Genomic DNA, 20,300 nt, shown 5'->3' with positions numbered 1-20,300 from the left:
ATGCGGATTTCTCCTGGAAAGGTGTATTCACGGTATACCACATCTCTACTGCAGTGAAACCACCTGTACAGGGGGTTACATTTGGTTTGTATATGTTTATTCGTTCATTCCGAATTCTTCGAAATTTCCTAGAATTTAAATTCGTGTCGAAGCGAATTCGAATACTGCAATATTCGTTCGAATATTCGAAGTGCTTGAATATTCGCACAAGACTACAAAAATCCAATCAACTTTACAATCTTGTCTAGTGTTACCCCTTTACATGAACCATCCCTCTCCACATATGTTGGGAATTTCCATATACACATACTTATTTGTGTTTTTAGAAATACTACCAATCACTTCCGCAGTGAAAAAAAAGAGAAAAAGAAATTGCACGCGGCCGTAAAACTAACTTGCATTACTCTGTGTTGGGGGGCCGAGATGCGCTTCAGGCATCCTTCTTGGCATGCATAGAAGCTTCTTCGCACCTGGTGGCAGCACATCCTGTCCAAGCGCCATGAGGACGCTACACGTAACCCGAGTAGATATCCGATAGTGCGCAATGGTCGGCAGCTAAGCGTGCACGGCGAAGAAGACCGCTTGAGGCCAGAAACAAAACTAACGAAAAACACCGCTGAATGGGTGCGGATGTCCCGGGCTGAAACAAAACATCACTATCAGAGCTTGAAGATATAGAGTGGCGCGCGTGACCCTGTCGCCATGAGAGTTACTAGCAAAACCCGAAACCGTATGCAGCCCTCTGCTAGATTTAACAAGTGAAGGGAAACCGAAAGTGCTGGAAACTGGCTGAGAAGGCCAGCTTCACACGTGTGACACGTGGCGGACCTTCAGGAATAACTTTTGGCAGAATAAATCTTCCCCAACCCCAAACCACAGCTCTCTAGTGAATAGCTGGCGTCAATCACAGCTCAACACTTTCAGATTGCAAAGCTAACACTATAACTTGACATTTGCCTTGCAAGGAGTCATTTGATTACAGAACTATGATGTTAATGCAGCATAACTGTGAGTGGAATGCAATTTTTTCAAGTGCGGCTGCCAAACCCCCATTTACAACAACACACGCATGTTGGTTCGCAAGAGGGTTTGTCAAAAATCACGATGTCGCCAAAGCGGGAAAATTCAAGCCGATTCTTAAAGTGCAGTGCCTGGACTAAGAACTAGGATTTGCTAGGTGCACAGAAACGAGTCCAAAATGCCGAAATCGACAAATCAAAGCACTGATCACTGGTGATCAATTTGAATAGGTGTGGTAACACGACATAAACTGCTCAAATGAGCTGCTAATGACCGGGTGCACTGACCCTTGCCAATAAATGCTGCCAGGCATCTCTCATGGGTGCATGCATCTGACTACGCAGTCAGGTAAGCGCACCCACAGCTCCTCGCAATTAAACGTCATGGCAAATATCACTGTTTCAAATATTGGTAATTGTACCAAGTGATCTTTTATTCTCTGTAAAAGGTAACAGTGGCTTCCTTCACTATTCGTATGCAATTCGCAGCATGGAAAAAATATAAAACCAGTACAATACTAATAACACTTCTATCCCAATTACCCCACAGTTAAACATTGCTTGATTCCGGAGTAGTTGATTATTTGATTCAGGAGATACACCTATTAACAAAAGAAAGCTTGGCACTCAAGGATAACTGCGAATTATAAACATGCCTCTCAGCAGCTATCCCATCACCTACCTGAAGCTCAACAAAGTCCACATACTGTGTTTAGTGGAATCTAATGCACTCTTTTCCGACAAAATGGGTTAGAAATGACCTGCGCGTTAGAATCGTGCACAAAATCAAAACCGTCTTTGCGGCGTTGGAAAGAGCCTGCCGTCAGTGGTGTCAAATGCAGTGTCACTGCCATCACAAAACAGCAACTGACCTCATTTTGTCGAGTGTTCGCGTAGGTGCATTTTGTGCATGGCTGTCACCTGTGTACGCCAGAGCTGCTCCCTACCAAGTGCAAATGGTACTGCACCGCTTTCGTCATCAAGGCTCATGTCAGAGGGAAGTCATTTGAGATGCTCAAGGCTGCGTCACGACTTTTTCTGTGTGCCCAAGGCCTGTGACTGTGAGTAGAGCGAGGAGATCTTCAGCTGCTCGTCGAAGAGGATAAGTTGCAAAACAGAAATAATTCCTGACCTCGAAGAAAAGCTTGCTGACTTTCTTAAGCACCTTCACGTAACAGAGTTTGTCAAGGCCTTTCTATTGGCACATGATTGAGTTGTATTCAGAAGAGATCTTAAGGGGGAAAGCTCCTCAGAAACCTTTTTATTTTTTAAATATTATAGTTAGGTGAATGAAAACTGTACTATTTATGGAGCTTGATCTCCTCCTCTGGTTTGGGCAAGCTGGTTCATAGGTCTTCAAAAGTGCAGCGTGAATAAAACAGAATAATAAGAAGGAACGATGAAATCCAGGGTTTTACGGGATCCCGTCTGGTCAGGAGAAGGCATTGTAGAAAAGTAATAAACGCTGATCACAATAAAAACACTATAAAAACAAACAAGAGATTCGGCTCCTACACGGGAGCTTTGTTCCCAATGAAGGCAGGTACATTTCAATAGGTGCCATAAGCATCGCGCATACACGTAAGGAAAGTTTCCGTCATTGCGGTTGAGTGTGCGCTATGTCATCCGTATTATCAATGATTCCAGAAAAAGAGGCAAAGTCAATTTTTTTTTCTTTTTCAATGATGCTGGCATTGTCAAAATCGATTACGTGGCCAGTCGATCCTGTGTGTTCCGCCAATGCATTAGATGCAGCGTTCTTTTTGTTGACGTCGTAGCGGTGTTGTTTCACTCTCTGCTCGAAATTTCCCATCTCACTCACGTAAACAAGATCTCACCTGATGCAAGGGATTCTGCATATCACTCCGGGATACTTTCTTTCGTGAATTTTTCTTTCACTTTCACCAGCGAGTGCTTTAGCTTATTTGCTGGAACATGGGCGATTTGCACGTTGTATCTGCTGAATACCCGGGCCAATGATTCGCTGATTCCGGGCACATATGGTGCCGGTGCTCGCTTTTTTTGGAGGCGCGTGGACATGACATGCAGAGCATGACAGTCTGTTTTCAACAGAGCGAATAAAATAATCCGGGTATCCACTAGAAGTAAGGTCGTGATGCGCCTTCATTACGTCAGCTGAAGCATCTTTTAGGTTTGAGCAGATGCGGTTTGCTCGAAGCAGAAGTGAAGAAACAACTGACCGTTTATGGGAGGCTGGGTGCACGGAGTTAAAATTCAAATAACGGCCAGCGTGGGTGACTTTTCTGCTTCAACACGAGACCCGAAACGCGATACAAAGAACTTCAATGCGAGACTCGCAACGGATACAAAGAAAGTTGTCTGCGCCGTGGAAGCCGCCGTGAGCCAAGTTGAACTTGCCAAACGTGACGAGGCACGTACTCACTCCATTAGCAATATTTCAAAGCTGCAGCCCAAGTCTTCTGTCTCACCGCTTTCTCCTGCAGAAAAATCGGCCATAAAACGCATTCAAAGCAACACTGACATAGCATCTTGAGTTAATAAAACGCGCGAAAGAACGAGGACGAACAGAAGAAACAACAGACCACGGCGCTGACTCGCAACTAAAACTTTATTTCACAAGGAACAGAATAAATAGCATCTGGGAAAGGATATCAAAAGATCATCACGTATGCACAAGGTGACAAAAGTAGCAACAACAACAAAATAACCTACGTGAGTGATTAGTCATGAAGATGAGGCAAGTTATCTCTGGGATAAGACACTTCAGCCTGTGACGAGGCTACCGAAGGTTGGCTGACGCATAAGTGACTTTCCAATGACATGTAAAAAGCTTCCATTATTTCTCGTGTGCGTTGATCCCTGTGCCTGTGCAAAGCTTCCGTCCTATCAAAACTGGAATTACAACCACTTTTTCGACAATGAAGAGCCAAATGAGAACCTCTGCCATTTTTAACATTCTGCGCATGCTCTTGGACCCTAATGTTTACGCATCGACTAGTTTGCCCTATGTAAATCTTACCGCAGGAACATGGAATTTTATATACAACGTTCGTTTGACAATTTTCTTATGTTTGACCGCGCACCTTAGCCGTTTGTCACTCGGCAAAAATACAATGTCGGCAAAAATACAAAGTCGGCAAAAATACAATGACGTCATCGAGGTAACAAGCAGATTGACCACTTACAACCGTGAAGGAGAGCGTCCATCATTCGTTCAAAAGTAGCTGGGGCATTGCATAACCCGAACGGCATCACTTCAAAGTGATAAAGGCCATCAGGCGTAACAAATGCTGTCTTTTCACGGTCCATGTCGTCAACTGCAATCTGCCAGTACCCGGAACGAAGGTCAATCGAAGAGAAATACTTCGCATCCCTGAGACAGTCAAGGGCGTCATCTATCTGCGGTAAGGGGTACATGTCCTTTTTTGTTACCTTGTTGAGATTTCGGTATCGACACAGAAGCGCCAGCTGTTGTCCTTCTTCCTGACAAGCACGACAGGGGAAGCCCAGGGGCTTGAAGAAGGTTCAATTGGGTCCCGTGCAAGCATCTTGTCGACTTCTTTCTGTATGACTTCGCGCTCAGTATAGGAAACACGATACGGTCGTCGGTGTATCGGGTTAGCATCGCCGGTGTTGATTCGATGCTTCACAACGGTTGTCTGGCCCAGTGGCCGGTCACTGAGGTCAAAGATGTCCTGGTACGACGCGAGAAGGGCACGAAGGGCGTTCGCATGTTCGGCCTGGAGGTCAGAGGCGATCATTTTCGTCATGCTTTCTGATGAAGTTGGGTCCAAATCAGGACTGGTCGGCGATTGTGTATCCCCTGTTAAGGCGGAAATGTCGTAGTCGCAGGCCGGGGCAAGGGTTGCAAGGGAAATACCCCGGGGCAGCACCTGGCAGCATAGTCCAAAATTGACAATAGGGAGACATGTGGCATTGGCGTGAATACTGATGACGGTGTGCGGGAACGTGACATTTTGCGAGCAGAGGACGGTAGCGTTGGGTGACACGACGTAATCTCCGTCGGCCACAGGTGGATCGGGAGAGACGTCAATGTACGTAACGCGAATGAAATCGGCAGAGCTTGCTCGGCGCAGGATCGGAAGGCTCAACGGCATACGGTAAGGCGAGTTGGACGACACCCGTGGCAGAGTCAATAAGAGCTGAACGGGACGACAGAACATGAAGTCCTAAGTTCATGCGGGCACTGCTCCAATACGCAGAACGAAACAGGCGTATGGCGCCCAGCAACAGTGACGCGTGCAGTACACATCCCAGTGACAACTGGAGTTGCACCATCGGCTACGCGGACTACAGCGATCGTAGCAGGAGTGAGCACCTTCTTTAGGCGAGCACGCAGGTTCGAGTTCATATTCGATACGTGAGCGCCAATGTCGATGAGTGCTATAACAGGTGCGCCGTCGACATCTACTTTGGGCAGGTTGTTGTGTCCAGGTAGTGTAAGCAGAGGAATTTCGGGTCGGGTCGCCAAGGCAGGCTCACCTTCAGGAGCTGCGCCCGTTAGTTTTCCGAGGAGCGGCGGGAGTAGGAGGGAGAAAGTGAGCGACGACGCAGAGGAGAGCGGGACAGGCGACTGGACAGCGAAGGGGAGCGGTGTGGTCTTGCGGGCGATGAGGGCGTAGCGACGTCGTCTTCAAGGTGCACAGGCAGGCGGGAACTACCAGGTGAACGTCGGGTGTTGGAATAGCGCGGCCAAGGTTGTGAGTTCCAGGAACTGCGACAGTGGCGATAAATATGGCCGACGCGTCCGCAGCAGGAGCAGATGGGCCTGTCATCAGAGGTTCGCCATTCCGCCGAGTTCCGGTAACGAGGACGGGCGTACGAGTTTCGGGGCAGATCAGGTGGGCCGGGTGGACGGTAGTCTGGTCTGTTCACTGGGCAGAGCGTCTGGATTCCTGCGTTGGCGAGCTCCCGGCGTACAGCGGTCTGAATGAGGGAAATCGTGTGTGAATCGTCGGGGGCACGAGCTTGCGCAGGAACCGGATATGCAGCTTCAATTTCGCGGCGAACGAGGCGTACAGTATCCTCAGCTGCAGCAGGAGCAGGTGGTGGACGGATGTCCTCGCAAGTAGACGCCGCAGCCGTGTTGGGAAGTCGTGAAAAGTGTGGCGTAATCCAACAACTTTTCGCTTCGTCAAAGTGTCGGCATTCAAATGACGTCGTCCACTGTCAACGAGTTTCGGAAAACCAGGAGAGTGAACGCATCATCCGCAATTCTTTTGAGGATATGCGCGACCTTTTCAGCCTCGGCCATCCTGTCGTCAACCTTGCGGAAGAGCGCGAGTACATCTTGAATGTACGTGATGTAGGACTCTGTGCAGGTCTGAAGTCGGCACGCGAGTTCTTTCTGTGCTGCGCGACGGCGCCCAATGGGCTTGCGGAACAGATCAATGAGTTTTTGTTTGCAACCGTCCCAACTTGTGGCCTCTTGCTCGTGGTTGCAGAACCAAACTTTTGCCGTGCCCTCAAGGTAAAATAGAATATTGGCCAGCATGATCGTCGGGTCCCAGTTGTGCAGTGCGCTCACCCGATCGTAGAGCTTGTGGGAATCGAGCGCGCCCTCCCCTTTGGCGCCTCGTTCCCCAGCTAGCGCGTGTGTTGGCCCCGCGCGGCTCGAGCGCCGGGGACCGCCGCTAAACGGCGGTATGGTGACCACGGCGGCAGCGCCAGGCCTCTTTGTCTGGTGCGAGCCATGCGTCGGCCTCCCGGCGCGCGGGCACGCGTCCGGGCATGCCTCGACATGCTCACGCCACCAAGCTAGCTTACGTCACTGCGCAACGCCTGTCCTCATTGGCCGCCAGTGACAACCCCCTTCCCCCTTGAGCTCGCTTCTGTCTGGCGCGGGCTTGCCCGCGGGAGATGCTCTCAGGCTAGCACGAGAGGTTGACGCGCTGCTCTTGCAGGCGGCTTCTCGTTCGTGTGCTCGACTGCTGCCCTTTGTGTGATAGTCGTAGCGCCGCTGGCAAGCGTACTCGATCGGTCTTGCGGAGTTCCCTTTACGGCCTGCAAGCCCGTGACTGTCGTACTGTGCTGCATCTTGGGTTAATAAACCCGTGTTGTTTGTTGACATCCTGCCTCGAGTGCCTTTTCTGCGCCGTGCCGGAGTCGACGAACCCGGCCGTAGCGTCTTTGTTCGCTGCGGCAGTGGAGAACGTCGCGTCGCTTCACGGTCGCCTCGTAGGGTAAGCTTTGCGCTAAACCTATCTCCACATAACTGGCGCCCAACTTGGTTTCGGCATGGCAGCGGAGCAGTCCCTCTAGAGGCGCTCGTTCCTGCTCGATCCCGTGGCGACGGACTTGATCTCGTTCGATGCGGACGACGCCGGCAGCACGAGGTAAGCTCGCCTTAGCGGCCCTCGGCTTTCGGCCACCGGGAGAGATCCCGTTTTGGGCCTCCTTTGGTGATAACCGCTCGAATGTGGACTACAGTCCTAGCCTAGCCAGTTTCGGGTTTTCTCAGTTGGTCGAGACACACGCGGAGCACGTGCTTTCGGGCCCCTCCAATGCGTCGTCTCCGCTCGCTGGCCTTCCTTTGTTAGCGGCGCAGCTGAGTGACCAAACCGCCGCACCGGAACGTCCCTTCCTAGGCCACATGGTGCTGGCGTTCACACGCTCGCTGGCCCGTCGTTGTCACGAGCGTAAGCGTGTATCCACACGACGGACTTATCCGCGGACATCTCGTCCGCGGACGATCGTTCCGCCGCCCGTCCGGCTGGAAAGCACATCCAGACGACGGACGAAGCGATTAGACGGACGCGCCGCAGCAAAAAAACATGGCGGCACTGTCTGAAGCGAGAGCTGCCCGCTTCGAATCTTTAAGCTCTTCGCCGCGCATTGCACGGCCTGTTAGTCTTAAACTGACGATTGTGTCGGCTTTAGGTTTGTGTCCTCAAGCTTCGCCGGCAACGTATTCATGACAATTTGGTACTGTTTCCGAGCGCCGTACTCGTTTTCTGAGAGCTGTAGGCTTAGCGAGTGCCTCTATTAACAGAACATGAGCTCGGTGATCTGCGGTAGCGCGAGTGCTACCAAATCCCAGAGGTCATAATAATGTGCGAATGCTTGCTTGTTCCTTTTTTCTCTAGATGGCGCGAGCAGTCTGAAAGTCGAAAACGCATTCATCGCTAGCAAAATTATTGAAGGTTTTTATGTTTCCGTCTACGGCGCAGAGTTTCTTTTAAGTTGAAGATGGAGTTCCATACGAGAAAAAGAAAAAGCAGCGCTTGTTGCCAGACCGATAATGGCACCTTCGGCTAAATCTGTTGTGTTATTCCGCGCAAATCCGAATGCGAAAAAGAGCTTGGCATTTTCCGTCCGCGACGTCCGCGGACGCGCCACGGATGGCACAAATCCGTGACGCGGGGTCACGTGATGCGCCGTCCGCCGCGGAAAAGACGGATTCGGTCCGTCGTGTGGATACACCCTAAAGGGTTGACAGTGTCGTCCGCGAGCCAGCTCGCATAGGCGACACCGTCACCGCGTTTTCCGACGATCATTTTCCTCATGCGCGCCTTGGCGACGCTTTCGGCAAATGTGAGCCACCGTGCTCCGTTGTCGATTCGTTTGCCTGTCGCATGAGGCATCATGCATCCGTCGGTGCGGAAACCCTTCTTCTCTGTGCCGTTTATTGGCCCCTTTGGGTATGGCGTGCATGGCGGAGAACAGGCGTACGACCCTCGAACGGCGGCGCCTGCCTCGGAGCCGCTGCACACAACTGCGGCACGGCTCCAGGCAAAACATTGCCTTCCATCTCGCGAGCAGAACCGCTGTTTGGTGCGGCGCTTCGCAGTTGGTTGTGCGCTGGGAGAATCGCGCGCGCCGACAGCGCTTTGTGCATCTCCCTGGTCTTTCGCTGCCCGTGATTCTCGGTCGCGTCTTTCTCGCGCGCACGGGTATCGTGAATGACTTCCCAAGCGGTGGCTACAGGGTCGTCCCTTTCGGCGCCCTACAACCACTTGCAACCCTCGTAGTGGCTACCGCTGCCTTTTAAGTTCGGGACGCCACTCGAGATTTCGCTCGCCGGAAGCTTGTCTGCTATGTCAATGGAGTGCCATTGGTGGAGGAAACGGACCCAATGGTGCTCGTCTGGCTTAAGCGCTTGCGCGAGCCCTCGGGCCGCCTCGCGCGCTGGACGTTGACTTTGCAGCGATACAACTTTGTTGTACGCTACCGGAAAGGGAGTTCAAACGTCGCGGCTCGCGCCTTGTCGCGTGCCCCCGTTTGTGCGTGTGACACTTGTGTCCGCCTCTCCCGAGAGCAATCGCACAGAGTAGGCTCCGGGGCCTCTGGCTCCAATGGGTCGAAACGAGCGAACCCCGACGGCGAATTGACATTCGAGTCGATCGCCTCGAGTGAGCACGTCACTTCAGCTGGTATCCTCTTAAGCAGAGAAGAGCTACCAAAGGCACAGCAGTGCGATCCGTTTTGGGCTCCAAGAGCCGTGCTCCCAAGGAGCGGGCGCGTATTGACAGTCTGGTATTGCTGTCGGCGCCGTGTGCCGTTTACGCAGTCTGGTATTGCTGCGGGCACGTTGGATTCGCATCTCTTTGTCGCCGGCGGAGTTCTCCTGCGCTACACATCCCACCGGAAGAAGCTCCCAAGGAGTCTTTTAAGGTGGGGGTACCCCGCAGTCTAAGGAAAGCCACCCTCGGCTATTTCCACGACTCGCGGTTGGCCGGACATGCGAGGTGCCGTAAGACTTTCAAAAAGTTGTGCCGCTCTGCTACCTGGCCCGGCATTAAACTTGACGCTCTTCACTCCTCGTGTGACAATGCGTGCAGTCTCGTGCGGGCAAGCCCCCCGGGCTCATGCAGCCGCCCTCAAACCCTTTCGTTGCCCGCAGCAGCGACTTGGGAGGGGGGAGGCGGTTACACAACCGCAGGAAAACCGTAAGGCTGGCCCCAAGTCACGCCACCGGTAGAACCTGTGGAACCTTTCTCCCACTGACAGGTAGCTGGACTTTATTCCATACCATGACAGTGAATGGAGAATAAGCGCTAAGGTGCGGCGGCACACGTATGGAAGTGGTAGAAGGCCCTCTTGGCCGAAAATACCCTCTGACGTGTTGTCCAAGCCATAACCTGGCAAGCGCCCCTTTGTTGGGCAGCACTGTCAGGCAGGCACCCTCTTCGGCAAGCCGGCTATGCCGGGGGCATTTCTGTCCACTCCTGCGTCGCCCAGTCGTCTCCCTGCGCTTGGCTCTTCCGTGCGACCAGCCTGTTCCTGACCAGTTGGCCTGCCGTTCCCTGGTTGTCCCAGTTGTGGCCTGGTTCCTGCCTTCTGCCCTGCAGCCACCTCCACCCTGCCTAACCCACCTGGCAGCTTCAGCAGCCGCCCCCGGCGGCTGGTCCGTCCACTCAAGCTGTGGCCCAGGTCCGAGCGTGGTAGCTCCGGCCTCCGTTCCTGGCTGCCTGCTGTTCCGGCTTGCCGTTCCTGCGTGGTCCCCGTCCCAGCGACTTTCGGCGGTTGGCTGCCGCACGCAACTGGCAGCCACGCCTCGTACGCTCCCGGCTGCCAACCTCTCTAGTCCGGCGAACTTCAAGCGGGCTGGCTGCCCGCCCTTGCGCAGTCTTCCCCGTTCCTCCTGGGCTGCGGACCTTCTTCCGGCAGTGGGCTCTCCCTGGTGGTGGAACTTTTGGTGGGACGTTTCGTGTGACCATGGCCGACTTATGGACTTGTACCTTCGGGATGACGACACCCCCCCTGTTGGACTTTGCCCCGTTGGCCAGCCCCCTTGTGGCTGAGCTGACCTTGCCACTTGGCCTCGGACAGCCTCTTTCACAGGCTGGCCTCGGTCTTTAGGAGGGGGGAATGTGGGAATCGAGCGCGCCCTCCCCTTTGGCGCCTCGTTCCCCAGCTAGCGCGTGTGTGGGCCCCGCGCGGCTCGAGCGCCGGGGACTGCCGCTAAACGGCGGTATGGTGACCACGGCGGCAGCGCCAGGCCTCTTTGTCTGGTGCGAGCCATGCGTCGGCCTCCCGGCGCGCGGGCACGCGTCCGGGCATGCCTCGACATGCTCGCATGCTCACGCCACCAAGCTAGCTTACGTCACTGCGCAACGCCGGTCCTCATTGGCCGCCAGTGACAATCCACTTCCCCCTTGAGCTCGCTTCTGTCTGGCGCGGGCTTGCCCGCGGGAGATGCTCTCAGGCTAGCACGAGAGGTTGACGCGCTGCTCTTGCAGGCGGCTTCTCGTTCGTGTGCTCGACAGCTGCCCTTTGTGTGATAGTCGTAGCGCCGCTGGCAAGCGTACTCGATCGGTCTTGCGGAGTTCCCTTTACGGCCTGCAAGCCCGTGACTGTCGTACTGTGCTGCATCTTTGGTTAATAAACCCGTGTTGTTTGTTGACATCCTGCCTCGAGTGCCTTTTCTGCGCCGTGCCGGAGTCAACGAACCCGGCCGTAGCGTCTTTGTTCGCTGCGGCAGTGGAGAACGTTGCGTCCCTTTACGGTCGCCTCATAGGGTAAGCTTTGCGCTAAACCTATCTCCACAAGCTGAAGCCAATCCTCGACGTCAGTGTTGTCCGTGCCAGAAAATGTGCCTGGGTCACGCGGCTGTGTCAGGACGACGGTGCGGTTAGTAGCGGCTGGTTGCCGCATTGTTGGTTGCGGCGTGGGCGGTCGAGGCACGGTCGTAGAGCTTTCCGATTCATCCTCATTCTCGTCATGAGCAGGCATCGCAGAGGCAGTCAAGGAGCGTCCGCTGCGTAGAAGCGTCGTGAATGTTGAAGCTGGGAGAACCCGCACTCTCCATCAAAATGTTACGGGGAGAAAAAGGCGACGATGGTTATATTTACAAGGTATATACAGAGGACAGAGCCAGGCATACAAGATGAAGCGAAGTCCACGCGGAATCAGGAAACGTCGTCCTCTTTCATGTGATCTCCCTCTTCATCTTCGGTAGCGCTTCGTAGCAATATTTTGCCAAAATGACATTCACCGTGATGGTGTTAATGAGGTTCTCGCGTTGTTTAATCAGCACGGTATGGGCCTCGCCTTTACTCACGAAACTCCTAAAAATGACGAGCTACAGTTTCTGGATTCTGGACCTAAAGCACTTCTTTGATAAAAATCATGTGTGTTGGAAATATAATCCAAGGCCTGTTAAACCCATCTTGAACTACAATTCTGGTCACTCTAAGATTGCGAAGACTGTCTTAAATGCGTTGCTGAGGAAATCGTGTGTGCCCGTATCAAATTCTGCCTTTCAGGACCAGGTCAAACGCTTAATGTATGCTGGTTATCCCGACGTGGTAATTTCATCGGTGTGTGAGTCTATGGCACGTAAGGTGACAGACAAAAATGGTAATTTAAAGTGTGATGAAAAAAGCGAAAAAGCGGTTTTTCCTTATGTGCACAAATTGGCACACGGGATTAAACGTACGCTCCAGGTACGGCGTCGATGTTCTTTTTTCCGCTAAACATAAGATAGGTCGCATTTGCCCAATTGTTGATAAAGTGCTGAAGGATAAGGCAGTAAGGGGAAAGTGCACTGTCAATCATAGGAACAAGTACGTCGCATGTGTGAAACAGGTTGTGTATCTCATTCCATTATCTTGCAGCAGAGAGTACGTGGGAAAAACAAAACGATGTGTCAATGTTTGACTAAGGGAACATAAGTTGTCACCCCAAGGGGTCGCGCGTCTTCATCTACCCGAGCATTGCAGGTCATGCGGTTGCTATTCCTTTTTTAACAAGACCACCCTCATTTTTAAGCATCCTAACCAATTGACAAGAGAAATCGCTGAGGCCTACCATATAGCGATTAGGGATGGCACGTGTATAAGTGAACCATCAGTGGCACTCCAGGAGAAAGAATTTGGTTACCCGTGCCACTCTTTATTATCTCAATTTTTTTACTATACTTCCTTGATGCATCTCTTGTTCTGCACATGTCAAGCCGAATGCACTTAGTACATATATGTTTCAGCTTCTTTCAATAAAATATTAGTTGCGAGTCAGCGCCGTGTTGTCCGTTTTCCTTCCACTGTCCTCGTGTGTGTTGCGGTGCAAACAAGTGAAAAAATGAATCTGCATGTCATGTTGACGCGCCTCCAAAAAAAGCGAGCACTGGTACCATATGTGCCCGGAACCAGCTAAAGCACTCGCTGGTGAAAGTGAAAGGAAAATTGGCACAAGAAAAGTATCTCAGAGTGGCATACAGCATCCCTTGCGCCGGATGCAATCATGTTTATACGTGGGCGAGATGAGAAATTTCGAGCAGAGAGTGAAACAACACCGCTATGACGTCAAAAAAAAAGAAAGAAAGAAAACTGCATCTAATGCATTGGTGGAACACACAGAATCGACTGGCCACGTAATCGATTGGGACAACGCCAGCATCATTGAAAAAAAGAAAATTGCCTTCGCGTCTTTATCTGAAATCATTGATAATAGAGGTGACAGAGCGCACACTCAACCGCAACGACGGAAACTTTTACACTTCATTACACTTCATTGACGGAAACTTTTACACTTCATTTTGAACAAGGCTCCCGTGAGGGAGCCGAAACGTCTTGTTTGTTTTTAAAGTGTTTTTATTGTGGTCGCCGTTTATTCCTTTTCTACAATAAGAAGGAACAAACATCGACATCCCGCACTTGTGATATTGTCGTGTGTTCGTTCTTATTGTCCTGTTTTATTCACACTGCGCTTTCGAAGAACTATAACGTCCTCAGTCCGAGTCTTTTTTAGTTCAGGATATGTAGGATGGATGTGTTTTTTAGCTCAGGATATGAAGGCATCGAGATAGCTCGATGCCTTCATATTCCGAGTGCAATGCACAAGTGAAAAATCAGCGCAGTTTCGCAGAGGTGGTACTAAGCCAGAAGGAACAGAGGAGCTAAGCGGCATTCCTTAGCACACCAGCCAAGCCTAGCCTAGAGATAGCCAGTAAAGCCTTAGGTATAGCCACATGAGCAGAGAGAGGGGCAGTTAAGCCTAGGAAAGCTAAGTCGAGCCTCGGACAGCAAAGTTGATGCTCCCTCTCTTTCGATTTCTTTCTTTCTCTTTCCGTTTTCTTTCCCTCTCTGCTTCTCTTCTATATTTTTCTCACTCTCTTGCCCACAGCAATGTAATCATATGGCACCCACAAATGCTTGTTCTACTAGCGTGCCTGGATAGCCGAGTGGTTACGATGCTCACATTCAGACCATGGGTACACAGGTTCGAATCCCGCCTAGCCGAGACATTTAGTTTAACTTATCTCTTTTCCTCCTCCTTCCCCACTGCTCTCCTTCGCTGTCTCCGCGTTCCCTCGCACCTGCTGTGCTCGGTAGTGGGGCTCGCCCAATTCCCGTGGCGCATACCCGGCCGAGTTTTCCGCAATGCCGGCCTTAAAGAGTTCCGCTGTTAAAACAAGCCCATGCTTGTGCAGTTGCTGAAGACAGCAGCAGCCAAACAGAGCAGCGCTAAATGGTTCTTGTTCCTAACACTCCTCTAAGTGCCAATAAGCAAGATAATTTCATTTCCTTGGCAGGCAACATTATGAGAGAATTTTATACCTGGTGCTTCATTTTGAATAGCTGATTCTCAAGGATTTCCAAAATTTTCGTCCATAAAAATCAATTGATTGCATTAAAGCCTAGATAGGTGCATTGTACACATCATAAAGATTATACATGCCAAATTCGGTATTGATTGGGCCACAATATGTACAAAAAATGCTGTGCACAAAACCTTTGTGTGGCCCAAAAAATAAGTTGGGAAAAACGCAATTAAGAGTTTAAAAAAAGTTGTTTATTTCTGTTGCAGCAGCGATATCAGTATGAAAACTACACACAATGCAGGCCAGGTACCCAGATCCAGTGCATAACTTTAAGATGTTCCCTCATAGTCTTCATCAGAAGCATCCGCAAGGCGATCTTCTTGCATCAAAAGATATAATAGCGCTAGCAGACACGACAAGAAAGACACCATGGGACGAATGCTAGTCCAGTTGTGTCTTCCTCGTCCGTATTTGCATTAAACTAACTAGCCCGAAAGGAACTGTGTCAGAGCCTTCTAGACTCTTGTGGGCTCGCTGAAGGGTGCGCTCCACTGTTAGCGTCGTCTGCCGGAGCTGCACGCTGTAACGAATACATTGACAGCACAACGAATATGGAACCCGCTGCATTGATGGAATACAGCTCCAAAAATTACGCGAGTCTTTTTTGCTTTACAAGCAACTCGTGGACGGCAAAGTTCGCACCATAAGCACAGTGGGCATGTCACAGTGCTCACCAGTAGATTGGGGGCGCCGATCTCGCAGATAAAAGTGCTCGTGGACTCTTCACCATTCCTATAGTCATTCTCGAATATCCTTAGCTACTTTTCCGATGCACTGACGAATTCCTCTACTCTGTCAATGAATTGCGAGCCAGCTTCGAACCTTCGAAAGCTTCGCCGTCACTAAGGTTAGACTTAGCTGCCGCGGACATCTCCGTAGCATGCCACTTGACTTTGCAGCTTCGTTCCCTTCAGTTTGTGCTTCGAATGATACTTTTGAGATAGAAAATCAAAATTTCCTTCTCGCCATCCATCGACACGAGGAGCAGAAAGATGCATGAAAATTAGGCACATGACGAGAGAGCTGTTCATCACAGCGAGAATAGACGAGCTGTGGCAGAATCGCACCACGTGATTCAGAGGTCCAGTGAGAGAGCTCGATTTTGGCGGAGAAATTTCTTTATTATTACTTACTGGAAGTTTGTGATGCGGCAAAGTCAACCATAGAGAGAAAGAGCACAGGCCCAACCATCACGCACAAGCCCATTGGCATGCGACGCTGCAAATTCACGAATTACGCGCTTCAAATTGGGTCATCTCTGCATTAAAGTCGCGAGTTGGGGGTGTTGGTACGCAAAATGTTTCAATAAAAAATTTAATCAAGTTCTTTAACTCAGCGCTCCTTCTTATCGTTTTTGTTCCGTCCGAGTGTTTTTTGCATCGCAGTTAGCCAGATCTGCACCTTGTGTTGTTTTAACTGATTTTTAAACCAATAATTTTCTATAATTTCCGACAATGATTTTTTTAGAAATGAAAAAGGAGGGATCAATGTTGCTGAAGCCGTCAAAAACCTAAAAGTGATTTGTTTCATGAAAATTGCCATTTTTCAACGTGCGTCTCCTCTTAAAGCCAGCAAAACTGGACTGCAGAAGAAATAGAAAGCGTCAGGAGTTCCCAGCCTATGAAGGCGAATTGTGTTTGCCTCTCTATTTCTTGGAATCGTCAACACAGTGGCATGTAAGCTTTTTTCTAAAACAAGACTTTCAAGTAGATTTTCATTTTCACCCTGCGAAAACTGGGTTACCATTAAATCACAATACCAGTACCACAGGTGGCACAATGGTGCCTAAAAGGTTTCAGGAACAGAAGTGCTTCCACCACTTTTTTTAGATATCCGTCACGGTGAGGAAAAAAGCTATTAACCCTTTGAAGGTCGAACTTTTTCGCGAAATCCAGTCCAAAAATGTGTAATTTTTTATTGCTGAAATAAATCCTTCAGACGATTCTATTTCAGAAAAAAATTGCCTAAAATTTTTTTCTTGACCGTAAAGTGACAAACAAATCATTTTTGTTGTTACATACAAATGGTTTATTCGTAGTAAAATCAAGCAAAATCCTGAGAAAAAAACTTCACAGTTTTTTAGAAATAAAATTTAAGCATTGTATTAAACATAGCTCACAGGCATACGAAAATAAGTGCACCAGAGTGCTTTTCCGGATAAAAATTTTCGTTCTCTCACACTAAAAACTTTTCAGCGTGTGATCGTCTTTGAAGCATGGCTCGCAGCGCACGCTTTTCAGATGTCGCTCCTTGATCGTCATCGAAGTCTGAACTGGTCAAAAGATCCTTGTCTGAGATTCTGATTCGGCACTTGGGGAATAGTACGCATCGGAAGAATCGCTGCTCGACTCACCGGCAGCAGAGCAACCGGCTCGCGCTTCCGCGTAAGCGAACTGCGTCAGTGAGCGCACGGAAGAAAACACTATGGTTGTGCGCCCGTCCGGAACGCAAAACGAGTGAAAAAGCTGCATTAATCCTTCGTCTTACCGCCAACAAGACGTAGTTAGTTTTTCCGATACCCCAAAACAGGAAACGCAATCACGGCGTCGTCGTTTGTGTAATTTAGCGCCGCACGATGTAATCGCGCCCCGGAGAGCAATAAACGAGAGAGTAACAAGCGGTCACCCTTTGATAGATTAGAAACCAAACAGCCATCAGCTTTGCGGGCGCAAGAAGCGAAAATCTCCCGAAGGACGAAACCGAAACCAGCCGGACCGCGTGCGCGCGTTCTGTTGGGTAACTGAAAGCCGCCGCGACTCTTTGGAAAGGAAAAAAAAAAAAGACGGAGAGACATCGGCGCATTAAAAAAATTACACGTATTCCCGAAGCGTGGCAGCACATTCTAAGCAAGAGAACTGATCGAAGAAGGCGCGCGTTTGAAACCAACCAACCGCGCTGCGGGCGCGCTCTGTTGCGCAAGCGATGGCCGGCGCGAAGTTTTGCGAAGCATAAAAATAGCAACAACGGAGAGGCATCGGCGCCTGAAAAAAATTCCACCTATTCCCGAAGCGTGACAGCACATGTAAAGGAAAAAAAATATTCGAAAAAGGCGCGCACTTTAAACCAGCTTCACCGCGAACGCGCTCGGATGGGCAGCGATAGCCGGAGTGCTGTATTGGGAAGCGAAAAAAAAAAAAAAATACGACGGAGAGACATCGGCGCATGAAAAAAATTCCACGTATTCCCGAAGTGTGGCAGCACAGGCCAAGCATGAGAAATGATCGAAAATGGCGTGCATTTTAATAATAAACGCTATGCCGCACATGTACGACGAAAACCCTTTGGTACCAGGAAGCTTCTGCCGTACATGTACAGCGAAAACCCTCAAGGGGTTTTTTTTTAAAACACAGGAACCAGGCACAAGCCAACACACCCTCCTTCACTTCTGAAGCTCAATGAGCCCATCACATTCAACACACATTGATCACCGAAATCTTGCTTGGCCTTTGTTAGCAATCATTTCTTGTAATCAGTCTGGGACACAGTCAAATTGCACCCTGCTGTCAGCTTTCATTGGCTCAAAATACCAATACCATTATAAAATTTGGCCATGTCCAAAATTTAACACCTAGAACTAATTATGTAAGAAAATGCCACCCACCTAGTTCCCTGCGCACCTTGCCAAGCTGCAAAAGTCTTCGTTGCAGTGCAGAAGCCGCACAGCCATTTCTTCCATTTCTTTGAACTGGCATAGAATGGTGCATTTCCAACTCTGCAAACAGATTGCAGCATATGCTTAGAAGGCTCTTCTGTGAGGTGGGGACCAAGACACAACCAATTTTTCAAAATTTCACGGAACAAACAAGTTAGTAGAAGGCAATAAACTAGTCATTTTTTCCGCTGCATGCATTTGCAATGCTCTTGAGGCAGAAGCTGGCTTTGCAGCTATCCTGAAAACGCTAACGTTTCTCCGCCTGGGAAATAACAAAAAAAACGTTGCAAGATGCAAGGTGGCTGGGAAATGATCTGCTCTTAGTGGAGCATCGGATGCGCAACCCGAAGGTTTTAGGTTTAGTCCCTACTGGTGGCAAAGTTGTTTTTTCATCCATTTTTATTCCTCTCATTGACATCATAGTAGTAATTACAAATAATGTAATTTGTAAAGCATGTGTAAAGGACTTGTGGGATGATATAAAGTATTTACAAATAATTACAAACTACCAATAATGTCCCTTATACCTTCCTTAGCTTCAACGTCTGTGGGGTTCATTATGTTGCCTTAATCCAGCCCCCTTCTTTCGTGCACTATGCACCATGTGTGCCATGATGAAGCAACAGCTCTGCCACAGATCTGGTCACCTCCTTCGTATGCCCTCTCACAGCAACCTTTATGTGCCACGCTACTCTCCTCAACTCCGACCAAAACTGGCCACATATTTATTTTGTGGAACCCTCCTGCAAACATGTTTGCATTCCTCTGCAGAAAAAAAAAAAGCAGTGGCACGAAATGTTGTGCCAATGCTTTCAGTAAGTTCTCCACCGTGTCCGTGCAATGCTAACAGGGCGTACTATTTCGCCAATGTACTGTTTGTGACAATATGAACATCCAATCAAGTAGATAACATGTGCACTAGTGTAGGTAAAACTAGATTGTATATGATGAATGTAATCACTTCTGGTGCTTTTGACTATGATATCCTTTTGAAGGTGTTGGCAAGTCTTACATATAGGGCGAGAACAGGGTATTATGTGGTGTTGCGAATGGGGGCCGGGCATGTAGACGCCGAAACCACCACGAAGAGTTGCGAGACCTCAGAGCATAAAGCCCAACATTCAAGACACCTTTTCTTTCAAAACAACCGTATTGTCGGGGTGCTATCACCCCCTGTAAAGTTGTTCGCACCTCATCGCACACATGCGTCTTGCGGATTAGAAGCAGTGAGCTTTAAGAGCCGCCGAGCGAGAGGTGGCGCAGTGCTCACGCGGGGTAATGTTAGTGCGGTGGCACCGGCAGCGCCACCTGGCGCCAGAGAGGTTAGACCAGCATGCAGGAGACAGCAGCAAGTCTCTTTGGGGTTTGGTAGAGTGTGTGGACGAACGCCTTTTGCGGTGAGTCCGTGGGGACGATACAGCGGCTCGTTTCCCGCGGGCCCCTCGCGGTGAGTCGAACGTACGCGACGCCGCATTCCCGGTACCTTGTATGCGTTATGTAGCTTGTGTGTTGTATTGGCATTATGTAAGCATGGTACTGGTTAGTTATGAGCTCGTCATTGTAAAGAAGTAATAAATGTAGACGTGTTAGTTTGTTTGCCCGATGGAGCAGCTCACCTTCAGACCACACACTGGCTGCCCAATGTGGAGCTCTTGGAGCATCGGACAACAGTTTTCGCAGTTCAGGGCAACCTTTGTGTGAGCTGGATTAGAGTAGGCCTAGGGGGGGGGGGTGATTTTGATCGCTAGCATCGGCAATGTCCGTTCTTGAGGGAGAGGTGATTGGTTGCTGTGTCGTGTTTGAACGTGTCGGCATGTTAAGAATTTCTGTGGACAGATCGGCTGCTATGGCATGATTGAACTTGTCCGCACGCTAAGAATTTTTTTTTTACTGTTCCCAAGTTGCTTTTTTTAAGAATGTCACGGAGTTGTCGATACGAGACCCATGTGGTCCACATCCTGGGATAGCGAGTCTAAAAGCACGTGGATTGTAGGCAAGCCCGAAGCGAGTGAGTACGGAAACTTCATAGGCGGTCCGAGTTTTCCATAAATAGTTTCTTCTGTCTCTTTCGACTCTGGGAGTC

General features: G+C 49.9%; 1 protein-coding gene across 8 annotated transcripts in view; it reads right to left on the bottom strand.

Annotated features, from left to right (window-relative positions):
* Positions 1-20,300, bottom strand: part of LOC119394533 (protein LMBR1L) — a 583,826-nt gene that overhangs the window by 161,495 nt on the left and 402,031 nt on the right. For 7 of the 8 annotated variants that reach the window (XM_037661855.2, XM_049415812.1, XM_049415815.1 and 4 more), the window contains one exon: positions 18,167-18,277. The exons of the other annotated variant lie outside the window; for it this stretch is intronic. In XM_037661855.2, the coding sequence (XP_037517783.1) occupies positions 18,167-18,277 (111 nt within the window). The remainder of the gene's footprint in view (positions 1-18,166; positions 18,278-20,300) is intronic. 8 annotated transcript variants of the gene reach the window in all.

This window comes from Rhipicephalus sanguineus, chromosome 5, assembly GCF_013339695.2.
Source record: "Rhipicephalus sanguineus isolate Rsan-2018 chromosome 5, BIME_Rsan_1.4, whole genome shotgun sequence".
Taxonomy (NCBI): Eukaryota; Metazoa; Arthropoda; class Arachnida; order Ixodida; family Ixodidae; genus Rhipicephalus; species Rhipicephalus sanguineus.
The sequence above is the reverse complement of the archived record's forward strand: the minus strand, read 5'-3'. Positions and strand labels throughout refer to the sequence as shown.